At 38.4% G+C, this 15886-nt stretch overlaps 1 protein-coding gene, 1 long non-coding RNA gene and 1 pseudogene across 3 annotated transcripts; 2 read left to right on the top strand and 1 right to left on the bottom strand.

The window, feature by feature from the left end:
- The first annotated feature begins 882 nt into the window (after positions 1 to 882).
- LOC136280620 (uncharacterized) lies at positions 883 to 3351 on the top strand. Its single transcript, XR_010717416.1, has 3 exons — positions 883 to 931; positions 1319 to 2407; positions 3035 to 3351. It is a non-coding gene; the product is annotated as an uncharacterized lncRNA (long non-coding RNA).
- LOC136280619 (transmembrane protein 163a-like) lies at positions 1840 to 4360 on the bottom strand (annotated as a pseudogene).
- An 8776-nt stretch (positions 4361 to 13136) lies between these two features.
- LOC131795678 (transmembrane protein 163a) lies at positions 13137 to 15866 on the top strand. Of its 2 annotated transcripts, none has more exons than XM_059113271.2 (2): positions 13137 to 13334; positions 13438 to 15866. In XM_059113271.2, the coding sequence occupies exon 2, from the start codon at positions 13756 to 13758 to the stop codon at positions 14575 to 14577; it is 822 nt and encodes a 273-aa protein (XP_058969254.2). In that variant the 5' UTR covers positions 13137 to 13334; positions 13438 to 13755; the 3' UTR covers positions 14578 to 15866. The 2 variants fall into 2 exon arrangements, with proteins under 2 accessions (XP_058969254.2, XP_058969256.2); XM_059113273.2 differs by having other exon boundaries at positions 13137 to 13275.
- Positions 15867 to 15886: the final 20 nt, after the last annotated feature.

Consider the following 15886-nt stretch of genomic DNA (forward strand, 5'->3'; position numbering starts at 1 on the left):
AAAAAGAGTGCCCCTGACGGGAAACTTACAATTGGCGTTCAGCGCATCAAACTTTAGGTGGTGTCTGTTTCAGCGAAACATTCAGCGGGTTATAAGCGTAGCCGTTGAGCGCTGTGAATTATATCATTGATACCTTGCGCTGGAAGACAAGCGACTGATTTGGGTTCTGAAAATTAGAAAAACGTTTACAGTTACCCAGTGCGGAAAATTTTAAGCTGTTTCTGTGCGCTGGAAATCTCGGAGCAAGTACCCAGCGGGGTAAGATGCGCTAATGGTTCCAAGCATGTGAAGCAGACTAGTGGTGTCAAGTGCGAGTGAAAGTCGCGTGAGAGAATGTCCTGTTTCTAATTGGTAGCTTGATCGGTTGAAAAGCAAGACTTTCGTTTCTTTGATTGATTGGAGGGTATTACTTATAACTGAAGTTTTTTAAACCCAGTAAGAGTTGAAGAAATAGGATCAAAGCGTTTTAAACCTTCATAAACAGCTTTGATTAGAGGTAGATGATGAGTGCTTGCTGTCAAGTTACAGAAAAAAAGATAAATCTTTAAAAAAAACTTAATTAAACATAAAAGTCGGTATGTTGATCAAGTATACGATAAATTTAATACTGGTCGATAGAGATATTTACCATTTCCTTTAGAGTTCCTCCATATTAAATCCCCTTCATAATATAGCGATGATGTCTCATTTGAGATTTGTGGAGCATCAGCAAAGAGAAATTATCCGTGGTCGTGTAACCAAAAGTAAAAACGAATTTTGATGGAGTGATAATACCATACTTTAATATTTCCATTCTTAAATCGAAAGCATCCTGTTTTTTTCCTCCGTTTTAAAATTACTTTCACAGTAAAAGTTTTAATTTGTAATTTTTAATTTGTTTCTAGTATCCGTCTCACAGAAGGTCTTATCCGGTGCCAGGGGAAAATTAGAGGTCAGTTACCATGGCTGCTGCAGAAAGGGAAGACTTGATTTCGTGGAGGGATCAATAGAAACATAAGGGCTTGGATGGGTGCAAGCTAAACAAATGAACGATTCAAACATAAGATGACAATCACGCATGTGATAGTCAGCATTAGCAAAATCTCTGCTCTTCAAAGAGCAGGATATGTTAAAATTCTCTCAAAATAAAAAGGTCTCACTTTCTACTTCAGTCCAGAACTTTAACACGGGAGGAATTTTAGAGTTTTAGCGAAGATCAGACTGTACTTTAATCTCTAATCAATTCAAATCTAGCAGTTTTCTTTGGCAATGTTCTTTCAGTTAGATGCACTTGTGTTAAAGTTCCCCTTATTGATCGATAAACTTCTCTTTTTTTCAGAATCGTCTTCGTCCGAGCAAGGCAGCTAAATAATAAGGGTGCACAATTGTAAAATGATAGGATATAAAGCTGTCCAAAAAGTTAAGTATATAAGTTAAAGAAATTTTTTTAAAAAATTCTATATTTTCGATCAATCGTAAATCCATTTTTCTATCGCGAAAATTGTTAATTTTTCATAAAACAATAACAAAGCTAAAAATAGTGTTACTGAAGGCCAGTATTTAAAAATTGGTTTTCAAGTAACACCGAGGAGCTTCAGCAGGGCAGGTTCATTGATATTGTACATTCATTATTGAAAGTATCTCAAAGGAAGTGAATTTATCATCATGTAAAATGTTTCACCAATAGAAATGGTTTCGTTAAGTTATTGTTTGTTTGTTTGGTTTTTTTTGCATCTCCACAGTAGTTTAGGACTTGAACTGTTACTTAGCTAAATAATAATCTTATCCCTGCATTGAAAAAGGTTAATTCCACCATCAACGGTTTTCAATTCGACTTGTAATTCATAATTTAAAAAAAAACGCTAACTTCAAACCACCGTCCACGAATGACGATCATTACACTCTTATCGCGAGTCCAAAGTCCATAGCATGTACAGCCGTGACGTCACCCAATACTTGAACAAAGCCTGTAACAACAAAGTAATAAGGAGTAATTGATAGGAAGGAGGTAATTATTGTGAGAGTTGAAGTCTTGCCTGAAGACAAAACGGAAAAAATACTATTTTGTGTTGAAAACTTACCAAGTTCTCATCCTGTTTTAGCACGATAAAACTGAAACCATGCGACACTTCTGCATCACGTAACTGTCAGAAGCAAAACTTAAGCATAACTTGACATGCACAGTGTTGCGTCACCCTCTTAGCAACATTTTCCAATGAGTTATCGATGGTTTCGTTCCTCAGATCTAAGTGACTTTACTTCTTTGTCCCTCTGCAGTAGTTTTAATGAGTCGCCTTACAGTAGCCTCCAAATATTTTATTAGTAACCAGCGATCCAAAGCAAGATAGGGGAAAGAGAAATTTAGCTGACGGAGCCTGTTGTTGATTTAACCGTGCCGCAACTTTCCCGGTTTCTGCTGCGTGAATTGGTAACTAGTAATATTGAGTTAGAGTTTAACTGTCCTTGAAGCATTTACAGAAACTAAAGACTTAATGAAGAATTGTTGAGCATGTTCCTCCCAGATCAGTTTACTGTCTCAAAGAATGGCAGAATTCCTTGATGTGAAAGGAATGTGGGCAGTAATTTCAAAAATCTCTCATATACACTTAAGCACGGCATTATTTTCTCCCTTAAACCAATTTTAACAAAATTGAAAAATGACAAAGAAGACATTTATAGCCAATTACATTTACTGAATATTCTTTGATCCAGTATGAATAACATTTCCCTGTAAGCCGTGGAAATAGTCAAAAAACTGTTAATTTTAAAAGAAAAAATTTTGAATTTCAACTCAAAACTGAATTTTTGCAAACATTGATTGAATCCATGGTTATCGATGGAATGATAGTTTTTCTTTCCTTTTATGATAAGCAAAGAAAAATTTGCTAAAAAGCTGCCAGTAATATGCACATTTTGGCTTAACATTTTAAACCTTCCTCTTTTTGTCATTAAACATGATGACCTTAGAAATGGCTTAGGAGTGTGACTGATGTACACACAAACATTTAACATCTTGGCATCTTAGCGACACAGCAAAATTATTATTGTCTTTCAGTGAGAGATTCTACCAGCTAGGCAAAGTGTGGCTTCCGTGCCTCTTCGTGATAGTATTGGATAATTCTTGACACAAGTGATAAAAAAGTTCAGTTCCCTTTTCAAAAGAGGATTATCTTCTGCCATAAAGGTCAAATTAAACGTCAGTTACAATGGTAAAATGAAAAATAACCTTCATGAATATAAAAAAATTAACACCTTTTTTGATAAAGTTGCCCAGCATCACCCAATGCGGAAATTTTAAGACATCTTCACTGCAAGCGGCGAAAATATGCTATTAAAGACTAACAGAAATGCTGTTGGTTCACCGATATCTTGAGGAAGTAAAATATTAAAATCCTAAATATTTCTAGAACTTGTTGTATCCGTTCTAATTGCTATCTTTTACTTCCCGTCCATTTCCTCCTCTCCATTTGAGATGTCATTACCCTCTTGTAGTTCTTGTTCGGCTTTTTTTCAGTTCGTTTACTCGTTTCTTTTCTCGCGCAACCTTGGTCAGAATTTCAATTCCGTAAATGAGTGTTAAAATCGCAATGAAGATGGCCGTGGCTGGGTCTATCAACCAGGCTGAACTACTCAACTCCAAAACTAACGTGCTAAGAATCACACCCACCGACATTCCCGCGCCACTGAGGGCATCGATAGAATCCGCAACCAAAGCAGAACTGTCTAATTTCCTCGCCAGACACAGTTTAATACAGAAGAGGAAAAAATACCCCACACAGCTTACTACTGACATGATTATTAAAACTGAAGGTTTCCGTGGTTCCTCGTCCAACACGATACTAACTATCGCTCGCCCAGCGACCAGCGCTCCCGAAACGATAAAACACACAGCGATGATGTTACAAGCCTTCCATTCTCGCTGAGTTTTTCCCTCGCCGTTTATTCCGTAATAAAACCGCCATATAACAGACGCAGAAGAAGTAACGGCCAGTATTGCGTCCAAAGCCACCGCGAACGCCGAAGAGCTGTCGGATATTTCTGAAACTGCAAATGCGCCAAACCCGAGCATAACCGTGAAGACGATTGAGAGAAGGCAAATTACAATGGTCGTTTTGCGCCATTTTTCCAACTTCTCATATGGAAGTTCCCCACTTTTTTTGTCATCAGCCCCATCGGTTTTTAGTAATGATTGTTGCTCGTAGTTGATTTTGGCGCCGGGGCTATTTCCAAACTCCTCTTTTGTTGAAGAAGTGGATTTATCCATCGTCTGAACGAATTTAGTAACACGGTGCTGTCAGCATTTTTTTGGTCTGTTTTGCAAGTGTATCATGTAGATACACTCGTTTTATCCTGAATCATTGGGCTTAATCTATTGGCTCGATCAATGATTCTTTGCAAGGATAGGTCTAATTTATGCTGAATGCAATTAAAATATTCCTTAACCCATTTTAAAATTTTAATGTCTCGTCAGACTGTCAGTACATGAAACTTAAAGAGAATATTCAATTATTGCAGTATCACACTTCGCCCACGGAGCTTTAGACATTACAAGTAATCAAAAAAAAAAGGAGAGAAGAGATGGAAATATGAATAAATTCTAACTTTTCACTTAATTGCTCTCTGCTTTGAACAAAAACATAGCAGTTTCACTCAGGTGCCTAGGAGCGGTGGGAAACAGAAAGTATGTGCAAATTAGTTAGCCCACCAAGGCGTTTGTTTTCCTTTTTTTTAAATTACCTTTTTCTTGGCTAAGAATCTATCTCATCAATTGTTGCCTACGCAAAGTGTTCGGCGAAAACTCTAGTAGTTTTCTCTATCTTTTATAAGACATTAAAGACTCTTTAATATCTATTGAGTGAATAAGTTGTCTCCTATATTCCCATTGTTAGCAGCACTTTTGTTTGGGTCAATAGCACCTGAATAACATCACTGTTTGTTTACGATATCACTAGCGCCTCCGAATATAAGAGACCTTTCGGAACATCATTTACTCTTCCAGTTGCGCAACAAGCTTTTAAGAAGTGCTGACGTTAAAATGGAACCTAAAGATAAATATCTAATCACAGTTATCGACCTCGTTTCGTCTCCAGGTATTCTGTAAGTGCGAAGAAAATTGAAATCTGTATGCTATTTATATGAATTTATCAATTATCATTAAAATGCTTTATGATGCTCCTTTTCACTTTTCCTCCTACTTCAGATATAAAAATAATTTTAAAGAACCTTTGACGGAACAAGTGGTGACCAAATATTGACCCGAATCGATCTGGTAACAAGCTGGATGTGACTTTGGTTTGCTTTCCTTCGTCCTGGGAGAGTCAATATTTTACACACATTAAAAATCACTTTCTAATTTTCCGGGCCTTTTAAATTTTTTCCCAATACACATGTTTCTTAGAGCAAATACCATAGTACCACTCGCAAATATTTGATGTAGGCAAAAAATAATTTTAAAAAAGAAAATATTTAAAGATGGGCATTTTCTGTGACTTGAGCTTAAAGAAAATGATAGAGTATAGAGCGGTAGATAAGGAAAAAAAAAGACACAATTACAGCATACGTTTCTACATAAGAGCCTTCCCAGAGACAGTTGACCCCATCGGGATGTTCAACAAGTTTATGGCTGATTGGCAGCTCTGGCCGTGATCCAAGTGGCGAGAATGAGGATGCAAAGTTGTGAACTGATGAGTGGGTTATGACGGGGGTGTACCACTGCTCCGAATCGATCTACTGCCATCAGAACCTGGCTCTGCATTGAAATGGTCACGGAAACATCGGATGCAAATGGAACAAACTTGCAAAGAACTGACCAATAGCACCATTGATCGGTCATTAGTCAGAATACAACTCCGTTAAAATCTGTGGAAATACGAAAATTGAAGACAGCATGTCGGACATAGCCATGTTCACGATAAAGTAGTAAAAAAACTTTCTCATTGCGTTTGTCTTATAGACCGATTATTACGATGAGAGAATTTTCTGTTAGTGCAAAAACAAGTAGAACTTAGTAAGCGAGCGTCTTTCCAACATTTTCAGCTAAAGGATTCGAACTGCAACGGAAACTGTGTTCCGTTCACTATTGTGTTCAATACTGCCGACATTCTCAGAGTTCAGTATTTTGTTCACTTATAGTTACCGTCTTAAATGTGACACACTGCAGTAGTGTTTGTCATCGAGGAAGTGCTACTGTATGCGTCATACTATAGCACAAATGTGCCTTTGATCGACGTCTTTTGAACGCAAACGGTAGGTAATGGAAAGATAAACAACGTTTTTTTAAAAAAGATCCATTAATTGATGTTTGCCAGCTTATAACAAGTGTGAGACATGCAACCTAACTGTCAGATCACGAACAAATATTTGATACTTTTAACGACTGACTTTAAAAGTAGGTTTACCAACGAAAAACAGACCCCTCTCAACAGATTTCAACAACTACCGGCACCTTCCAGCGCCTTTAAAACGACTCTAAAATTAACATAACCAGAGATCAGAACGGAACGACTTCACTTTAAATTTTCCGACGGATCTAAACTAAATTACGCAGCTTGAGTCTTACGCCCAGTAAAATTTCGGGGAAAAATGATCGATCATTTCTCTTGAACCAGAATTAAAACTTTTTCGTGTGAAATGTTACATTATATAAGAAGGATTATCAATTTCAAACTGTTAAATGTTTTGTATAGGTAATCACTTGATTTCGAGTGCAATTTGTATAGGTAATCACATGAGGCCAAGTACTATTAAGGATTAATTGCACGAGAGTTTTCAAAATTTTCCAAAATTGCCCGAGTCGCGAAGCGACGAGGGCAATTTGGAAAATTTTGAAAACTCAAGTGCAATTAATCCTTAATAGTACGAGGTCTCATGGGATTACTTGTTTATCAATAAAGGGCAAAATTTATACGAAGGAAAATCACGCGCGCAGTCTATTTTTATCTGGGAAGCAACGGATTAGCAATGCAACGGATTAGCCAATCATTAACAGGTAATCATGCCCTCTCTTGATTACTAAAAATGCCCTCGATTAAGAAAAAAATGCCCTCTCTCTCAACCAATCAGCGCTCAGTAATTTTGCCCTTTATTGATAAGGAATAAATAAGCACGAGTAAATTTTTTCAAAGACTAACAAAATTGCACGAGCCCGTAGGGCGAGTGCAATTTGTGGTCTTTGAAAAAATTAACATGTGCTAGTGCTTGTTTCTTCCAAATTGCACGAGAAAAACCATGTGATTACTTGTTAATAATATACATGGAAAAATACGAGATGGTCTATCATAATTAAACATAAGCAAAGCGCGCGCATCAAGTGCAAAAAATAATTCATTCAAACCGTGTGTTCGGTCAAAACAACTGCGTACGATCAAAACAATAATATGCAATGATATCTTCACATCTTTAAGGTGCAAAAAAGTTCAAAGTCCGGTTCAACAGTTCAAGGAATTGTTCAGTCTGTGTCCGAATCACTTTCGATGAAATGGAATCGTCGTTTCCTAGGTTTAACCATGTTTGTCTTAAATTTCGGCGTTGGATCGCTCGAGCAAAGTGTTAAGCTGGGTCGGCTCGTAATTTTCGATTTCCTCGGCAATTCCCCTCTCTAAACACCACTTTTTCCAAACGGACAACCAAAAAGCAGTGATTTTTACAATGTTTTCGTTGTTTAAGCTGTTTTTCAGCTGCGGTGGCGAAAGAAAACCTACTTAAAACGCCGGCCATTGTTTCGCTCCCAAATTTTCAAATTTTGTTGCGACATCCAAGGCTCGCATTTGATTGGCTATCTGCGAGTTTCTTTGATCATTGACCGATCAGAATGTCTGATTTGTTTCTTTCTTTGCACTGAATTAACCCTCTTCTGCACTGAATTAACTCTCTTCTGCACTGAATTACCTGAAAACTGCATTTGTTATAACCAATCAAAACTGAGTAATTTTTCCATGTATATTATTAGATGGAAAATAAAGTAAAATAAAGAAAAATAAATTGTCGGCCCTCGTTTTCACGTACTTCTTGTGCTTAGTCTCTCTCGGAGCCTCTCAAGCAAAGAAAATTGAAGTACAGGTCCCGAACAGGAGGAAATAATTTTGAGGTACATCCATAGCGTCTTAAAATAAAAGATAATACTGATGGGTGAATAAACGGGTTAATACATGAAAAACTCGACTCGTGTGGTTTACGCATTAAGCGGCTTCTCGAATTTAGGATGTAATTCTTTTCCATGAGAAATTGAGGACGTTCATTTACTCGAGGTCTAACCCAAACCGCGATGCACTCAAGCATTGGGCCTAAGGCATTCTGTGAAAAAGAGTTGGATTAACTAGATAAATTTCCACTATTCACTTCCAGCCCTCTAACAACTGTGGACAAAACAAATGTTCAGATAAGAGGTTTTGCCAAATTGAAGATGGCTTAGAACGTGATTTTGTTGAACAGCAGCTAAACTATGTTTTATAACCGGCCCTTAGACTCCGAAATTGTGGCGGCTCCTGCTAATGAAAGGCTGTCTTTACGCGAAAGGTTCTTGGCCCCTCAGCGTCGGACAAATTTTACAATTTTTCGTATTATCAGAATGAATGCTGAGTGCAATTGGTATATTGTCTTTTGATTCAAATTCCGTACAGGTCTGAGTTTTTTTCAGGCCTTATTTTCACTGTTACCTAAGTAGTGTTCATTATTGCGAAGATCGCTTTCATGTTCGTTTGTATTTTCTTGTCTCGAGTCGATCTTCGGGTACAGGGTCACATAAACACTTTTTTTGTCTCTCTTTTTCTTCACTTTTCTTTTTCATTCTATTTTTCTTTCCAATTTGCATCTTCTTCAAAGGATATGTTAGATACGTTCAGCGTAAAATGCAAGTGTAAGAACGTTTGAAAACGTAGCTTTTACGCTCAAATCGATGACAAGTCGAGATGCAGGGGTGAGACCTTAAACAGACTGCACAAACTAATGTTGAAACGACAAATGAATAAAGAGGGTAAATTTCTAAAGAAACTGTGGTGCTGCGTCGGTGGAAGAGTAAAGCAGGTGATTTAGTGCTGAAAACTGGGTTGAAAACGTAAATTGGCCACCGTAAAGAGTTAAAAGGCTGACGTTTCGAGCGTTAGCCCTTCGTCAGAGCGATTAGAGGAATAGTCCATTTTACAGTTGTGTGCTTGGTTGCCAAGCCTTTGAACAGGAATGAGGCTAAGGGTGGCCTTGTTATGATACAAACCTTGCTGCTTTTCAAATGCAAATTACTTTGTTATCATGCTAACTAGATACTGGTCTCTATCACAACAGGGTCACCTTCAGCCTCACTCCAAATCAAAGGCTTGGCAACTAAGTGCACAACTGTACAATGGCCTATTGTGGGTTGTGTGTGGGTTTATATGCAAGAAATGGAGCTACGCTATTGTTGGGAATATGGTGACAAGAAAACAAGAATAAATTAGTTGAATGAAAACGGCTCGTTGATACCGTGGGAATTAAGAGCGCCGATTTGGAAGATAAATTTTTGTCCTAGCGTTTTGCGGCTTTCCGAACTGCCCAGATGTAAGGAAAGGCCGCAAATTGCCATATGTTGTTTAGAATGATTAGGGAGATTTAAGTGTCTAGCGGCTGGTTTGGATGCGCCCTTGTCATTTCCTTCTACGTCGCGAAGGTGTTCTCAGAATCGGTCACCTTGTCTTCTTCCTGTTTCGCCAATGTATAACTTCTTGCAAAAAGTGCAAGATATGCAATAAATGACATTGGCGGAGGTACGTGTAGAGTGATCAGTGATCTTAATGGATCTCTTGGGTCCCGATATTTTCGGCGCATCTGAATATATTCATATAGATATTTGCGCCGAATAAGTATTTATTTATTTCTATTTATTTCTAAGATAGTACCAGTCTCTGAATCGTTTTGGAGTAATTTAAAGTTTTTAAGAATGATAGATTTAACTGCGTGGTTGTGAGGGTGAAATTTTATTTATTTATTTAACTAATGTACAATTACAAGTACAGGTGCATAACAATAGGACACCCAACCCTGCAGGAGACGGGGCCTACGGTTTTACATCCTATCCGAGAAGACGAAGTAATGTGAGTGAAGCGTCTTGCTTAAGCACACTGACCACTGGACTACTCACGCCTCACAAATGAAATGTGAGAGTGAATGGAATGCGGTCAGTGTTATCCTTCTTTGTAGTACTGACTGTCGATCAATTTGTCGGGCACGGTGGTGGCCTGCTTGAACGACAGAAACGGGATAGCCACGTTTATCGAAAAACTGGCACATTGCCTCTGATTTTTCGGAAAAATCAGAGTTATCACTACCTAAACGACGAAGTCTGAGAAACTGTGAAAAAGGTATGGAATTCTTGACGTGTGATGGATGCGAAGATGAAGACAACAAGTAACTAGAGTGAATCTAGGTTTTTATATAATAAGCTCAGCTATGTACGCATTCTGATTGGGTCTCGCTCATGATCTATTGGAGGACAGACGCATAGATGACGTCATCATTAAAACTTTTGGAGTTTGGCGGGCCGACCTCTACCAAAAAGGAGCTTTACGGCAACTTTCTGACACCTCCTTTTATGGAAAAATTTACAAAGATCTCACTTTCATCAACCAAAACATTGTCAAAAACACGCTTAACGACTATATAGCTAAACAAGAATTGCCGGCTACTGCAAAAAATCTCACCATCATCACTCCTACAACCTCGTGCTTTTACTTTTTACCTAAAATCCACAAACCTAACAACCCAGGTCGACCCATCGTTTCTGCCTGCAGTTGCCCCACCCAACTTATTTCCAGCTATTTAGACAAAGTTATGGTACCTATCGTCAAAACTTTACCATCTTAAATTAAGGACAGCCAACACGCACTTGAAATTTTTCGTGACTTTACAAAAAAAAAAAAAATGCTGTTGTATTCGGCGCGAGGGCAACAACAGCTGCAACTGTATTGCGGTCGGGATACATTTGAATTTGAACAGGGACACGTGACAAAGAATCCACCAATCGCAGTGCTCGTTTTGTTACGTGAAAGTCTAGGTATATAACAATGACAAATTACTTACGCTGCTTGAGTCTTGCAGCCAATTAACAACGCAGGAAAGAAAACCAACCGTTTTCTTTTGACCAAAACAGCGGACTGACGGAGAGCTCCTCATTTGGCTCCGATGATAACATTCGCCCAGGTTGTCCAAACTTCAGTTTTCTTTGGAAAGAATGCGGGTTTACACATACGGGAACCATTTGCTGTTTCCAGAAATGGTATCCGCCGCTTTCGCCCCCTATCGAGTTTGCCCCTTCGAGTTCGCCCCTACCTTATACCGTGTTCGCCCCCACACTTTTCGATCAAGGGGCGAACTCGACTTGATGGGGTCGAACTCGAAAAGTGTGGGGGCGAACACGGCATAAGGTGGGGGCGAACTCGATAGGGGGCGAACGCGGTGCAATTCCCAGAAATACTGAAATTACAAGGAAACTAATATATTTCAATATGATCTTGTAGGCCTAGCATTTTAAGAGAATCTCTTTAGACTATCTTCAACGTACTTAAGCTTTTCTATCCAACTACCTGTATCTATTGCGGGAATAAACAAAAGGTTCCGCAGCGTGGATTTGGATAACATTACAACACAGACATTTCTCCAGTTGTTGATCGTCACCAGGCAGAGTGAAACAACAACCGCATTTTTTTCTCATTAAATTTCATTAAAAGAACTAAGCAAAAATAAGAGTTTTCAATCATCTCCCATTAACGCCGACCATCGTATGAACCTGGAAAGTGTCGAAAAAATAGAAACGCTCCCGATTTTTACGATATGTCGCCAGGAAACAGTGAAATCCCGACGATCTGGGATTCTTCCGACATTGAAAATCAGCTTTAATCGTGTTCCAGCGCTCGTAGGGAAAACATTTGGCAGTCTTTATATCTCTATACGATTTTCATGCTTATATCACGTCAAAATTGACTGCATGATGTGCGGTTGTCTATGTTGGAGACATTTAAAAAGCCTGTGGAGATTTTCATCTCCTCCGAAAACAGTGTTTTGACACTCTTTTTAACTAGTACTAGAAGCCTAAAAATTGGAACATTTGGACTCACACAAACGCCACAGAGCCTCTACGGCGATTTCTGACGGAACAAGAAACGACTCAGGTCCTCTGCTCAACGCCATAGTAATAAAATAAAATTGTCGCTACACTGACACTATGATTAAGACAAGATATACTTGTGATATGTTCAACTTAAGAATGATAGCGATTGTTTTGCGTCAAGAAGCCCTCAAATGAGGCTCAACTCCTGAAATTGCTAAAAATCAGGTTGGACTGGAGAATGATCATCTCTTGCTAGGTGATTACAGTTTTCAATAAAGTTTATTCAAACATATTGAAATACAGATCTTGTTAAATCTCCGATAAATTAGCTTCGTATAACATTTGGCTTCCGGTAGACCAGCAAAATAGAAGTACGAAGGTAAAGTCAAAAAAACAAAACAAAAACAAAACAAAAAAACAAGGATGAGGGAAAATGACTGAATTGAAAACTCGGTTTTTTCTTAAAAAATATAGACACTGGTTTTGAATATTCCCATTTTCAAACTGGAAAATTAAGAGCAAAAGTGTATCGCAGAAAACTATTTTTTCAATACCTTGTACTGAAGCAGCCTCAAAATAACTCCGTGTGAAGCACAGCGTCTGAGTGGACTAATCCTACTTACTGTATAAAACAGTTTTTGATTTAAGAAAAAGCCTCAAAAAGTGCCTTATATCTCCGTAATAATTTACGTTACCAATCTCAAAATAACATATTCTTGTTCCTTTATTTTCCTATCTTTGTAGACGTTGACTCTTTTTCTTAATGTTTTTGCTAAGCCCACACAACTTTTACGGTCACACGAAGATTATCACGACTTACAGTTCACAAAAAGAAATAAATTGCCATTTAATTCTGAATTTCTTTTTTTTTTCTTTTTTCAGACACTGAAAGGATATCGTGGGCAGCAGAAAATAAATCATTTATAGTCACCTTAATTCCGGTGAAATTTCTTCTGATTGGTCGAATATTGTACTCGATGAGTAGCAAAACATATAATCCTCCAATAAGATTCTTTCAGAACATCTGTTTATTAGATTCTCTCTTCCTCAATTTGACATAAATGATTTTATTCTTAAATGAATTCGCTTTTCATTTACACTCTGTGAGAACTAAGAAAGCGAATTAAGGAAATATCGGTACCGTGAAGACCTAACGTTCTTGAAGATCGTTTGTCTTTATATCGGACTCATTTTCTACCGACATCGCTTACTTTTTAACTGAGGTAACTATTTCTAACGTCGTGGGCATCAATATTTCATCTCAAGCGGTAAACATATCGTGGTGAGCTGATAAGTTAACTCTTATATGAAGTTTCTTGTCTCTGAAATTGATTTTTTTATTCCAAAAAAACGACAGCTTTTGTATTTTTTATTGTTTTAAAAAGGTAAGGAACTCTGAGTTTTCCGGATTTCTTGGTGCCGTTCTCGAAGTAAATCTTCGTTTGATGGAACATGGAACTGTAAAGCCTTAATGACAACTGTAAATGCGTATAATTCATGGAAAATCTTGTTCAAACGGATTTAAGAAGATTGTATTCAACGATATAAAACATCAAAGGTCGAAAGAGGGGAATTGAAAGGCTTTCTATCCGTAGGACGTTGTGAGCCATTTGGAAAAACGTCAGTTGAAAGAAATAAAAATACTTCTATCAATTTAAAGCAGACAACAACCACAAAATTTCTCGATTAATTCAAGATTAGACATGGACAGTGCACAGGAAGAAAGCAACATTGTCATGAATACACCAATGCTGGGACATGAAGCGTCGCCAGTCAAGCTTACAGCGGAGCCTACGAAACCTCAGGAAGATTTTGGAACTTTTCCGTGCGTATCCCCTTACGACGATGAAACAGGAAAACAGAAAGTCCGATTGTCGGCGCAAGAAAAGCAACGCTGGCGCCGCGCGGCACTATCCGTATCCTTCGCCTCGATGTATGTTACACTCATGCTTAGCATCGCGTCGTTCGTAAGTTCAGGCATTTCTGAAAGTTCCGCGGCGTTCGCGATCGCTTTCGACGCTATGCTCGGGGTTGTATCATCTGGAGTGATAGTTTGGCGTTTTTACCAAGGAGTTAATGGTGTCTTAGGTCCAGGCAAAGAACGAAAAGCTTGTGTGGTAATAGCTGCATGTTTCATACTTTCTGCGCTGGTGATGTGTACGCGAGCGGTTGAGTTCCTTGTCAGCGACATGGAACCGAGAAACACACTCGCTCTTCTTTCGATCTCCGTGGTCGGGTTTCTGTGTTATTCTGCCTTTTTCTGGTTGAAATATCGTATCGCTGATAAGCTGCAGAGCGTTGCTTTGAGGATCGATGCAATAGACTCAGCCTGCGGTGCCGCTATGGCCCTGGGTTTGATTGTAAGCACGATTATTTACAGCGAAATGCATTCAACATGGTGGTTAGACTCGATCATCGCACTTGCAATCGCTTTCGTCACTTTCTGCTACGGCTGCCTGATCATACTCAAAGTGATCTGGAACAAAGACAGGTTTGGAATACCCGAGGAATATGAACTGTTTTAAGAACGGCCAAAGTTTATTATTTTATCTTTTGAAGCTATTATTTTGATTTTTTTAGTCTATAATTTGGAGAGTTTTTTTGAAAGATGATTATAAATTTTAGCCGGATGCGAAAAAAAACACACCTGCTGACAATACTTTTTGTCTCTTTAAGCCTGAAATAAGTTTTATTTTACACGAGACTCTGTATGTAACAAAATTACGTGTATGCGATATAAAGAGTAGTTGTTAAAAATCCAAAAACTGCATGTCTGTTGATAAAAAATTACTACAAGGAAACCGTTTTTTTGTCTCGTTCAAAGAAATAATTTCATAACATGGAAATGACCAACGGTGTGTTATTAACTCGACACATACGAACTCGTTCGCCTGCTGCAAAGCTGTGTTAAATGTAAATGAATTTATAAGGTTCTCTTCGTACTTGAGACGAGTTAGAGAATAGGAAATTAGTTGACTCATGAGGAAAGACCCAAAGCTGACTGTTCTTTCATACTCGATAATCAGCGACCGCCGGGCTGTCAATATTCCGAATGGGAAAGGTGATATCTTTCAACAAGGGTCGATTAATTCGCGTGCAAAAGTTGTTGAATATTAATAATACGATTGGGAATTTTTATCTCGACTCTTGAATTAAATCGATTTGAAGTATCGCCAAGTTGATGGTTACAGCGTCTCCCCGAAAAAACATTTCTGGGAAAATCGTTACTTCTGACTCTGTTCGAGGTTGTTTACACATTTTCCCGCAAGCCACGATGAGCCTGATGCAAATCGAGTCAAGTGCCTGTCAAGTTAAAGCATGTCGTATACGTTCAGTTTCCACCACAACAACTCCCACCACAAACGCTCGAAATCTCACGACATCCTTTCTAAATGACAACAAGAGATGCCCACTTATTTCGCAATGACGTTAATGAATTGTGAACAACATCATTCACGTTAGCGAGCCAACCTGAATCGTTGGCGAATCAAACGAAGCCGTTAGCGAACAGACCTGAGTATTAGTGAACCAACTTATGGTCGTAGCGAAGTAAAACATTTGCAGACTACCCTTTGACCCGTAAGAGTGAGTATAATCTAATTTCTCCTTATAATATCAGCCTTGAATCACACATAAAGGTCACAAGAGTGGAACAAACGATCACCAACTAAAGATGCTCTTGATTGTCAGACAAATTCTCCTCGTCAGTACCTTAAAAAATGTACTTAGAACAGTATGGAGAATATGCATACTGACCTTAGGGTGTAAAGGGTTAAAGAACCAAGACGGGAGAGACCTCATTAAGATAATAGCGAATTAAATAAAGCCTTGACA

This window comes from Pocillopora verrucosa, chromosome 4 (genome assembly GCF_036669915.1).
Source record: "Pocillopora verrucosa isolate sample1 chromosome 4, ASM3666991v2, whole genome shotgun sequence".
NCBI classification, from domain to species: Eukaryota; Metazoa; Cnidaria; class Anthozoa; order Scleractinia; family Pocilloporidae; genus Pocillopora; species Pocillopora verrucosa.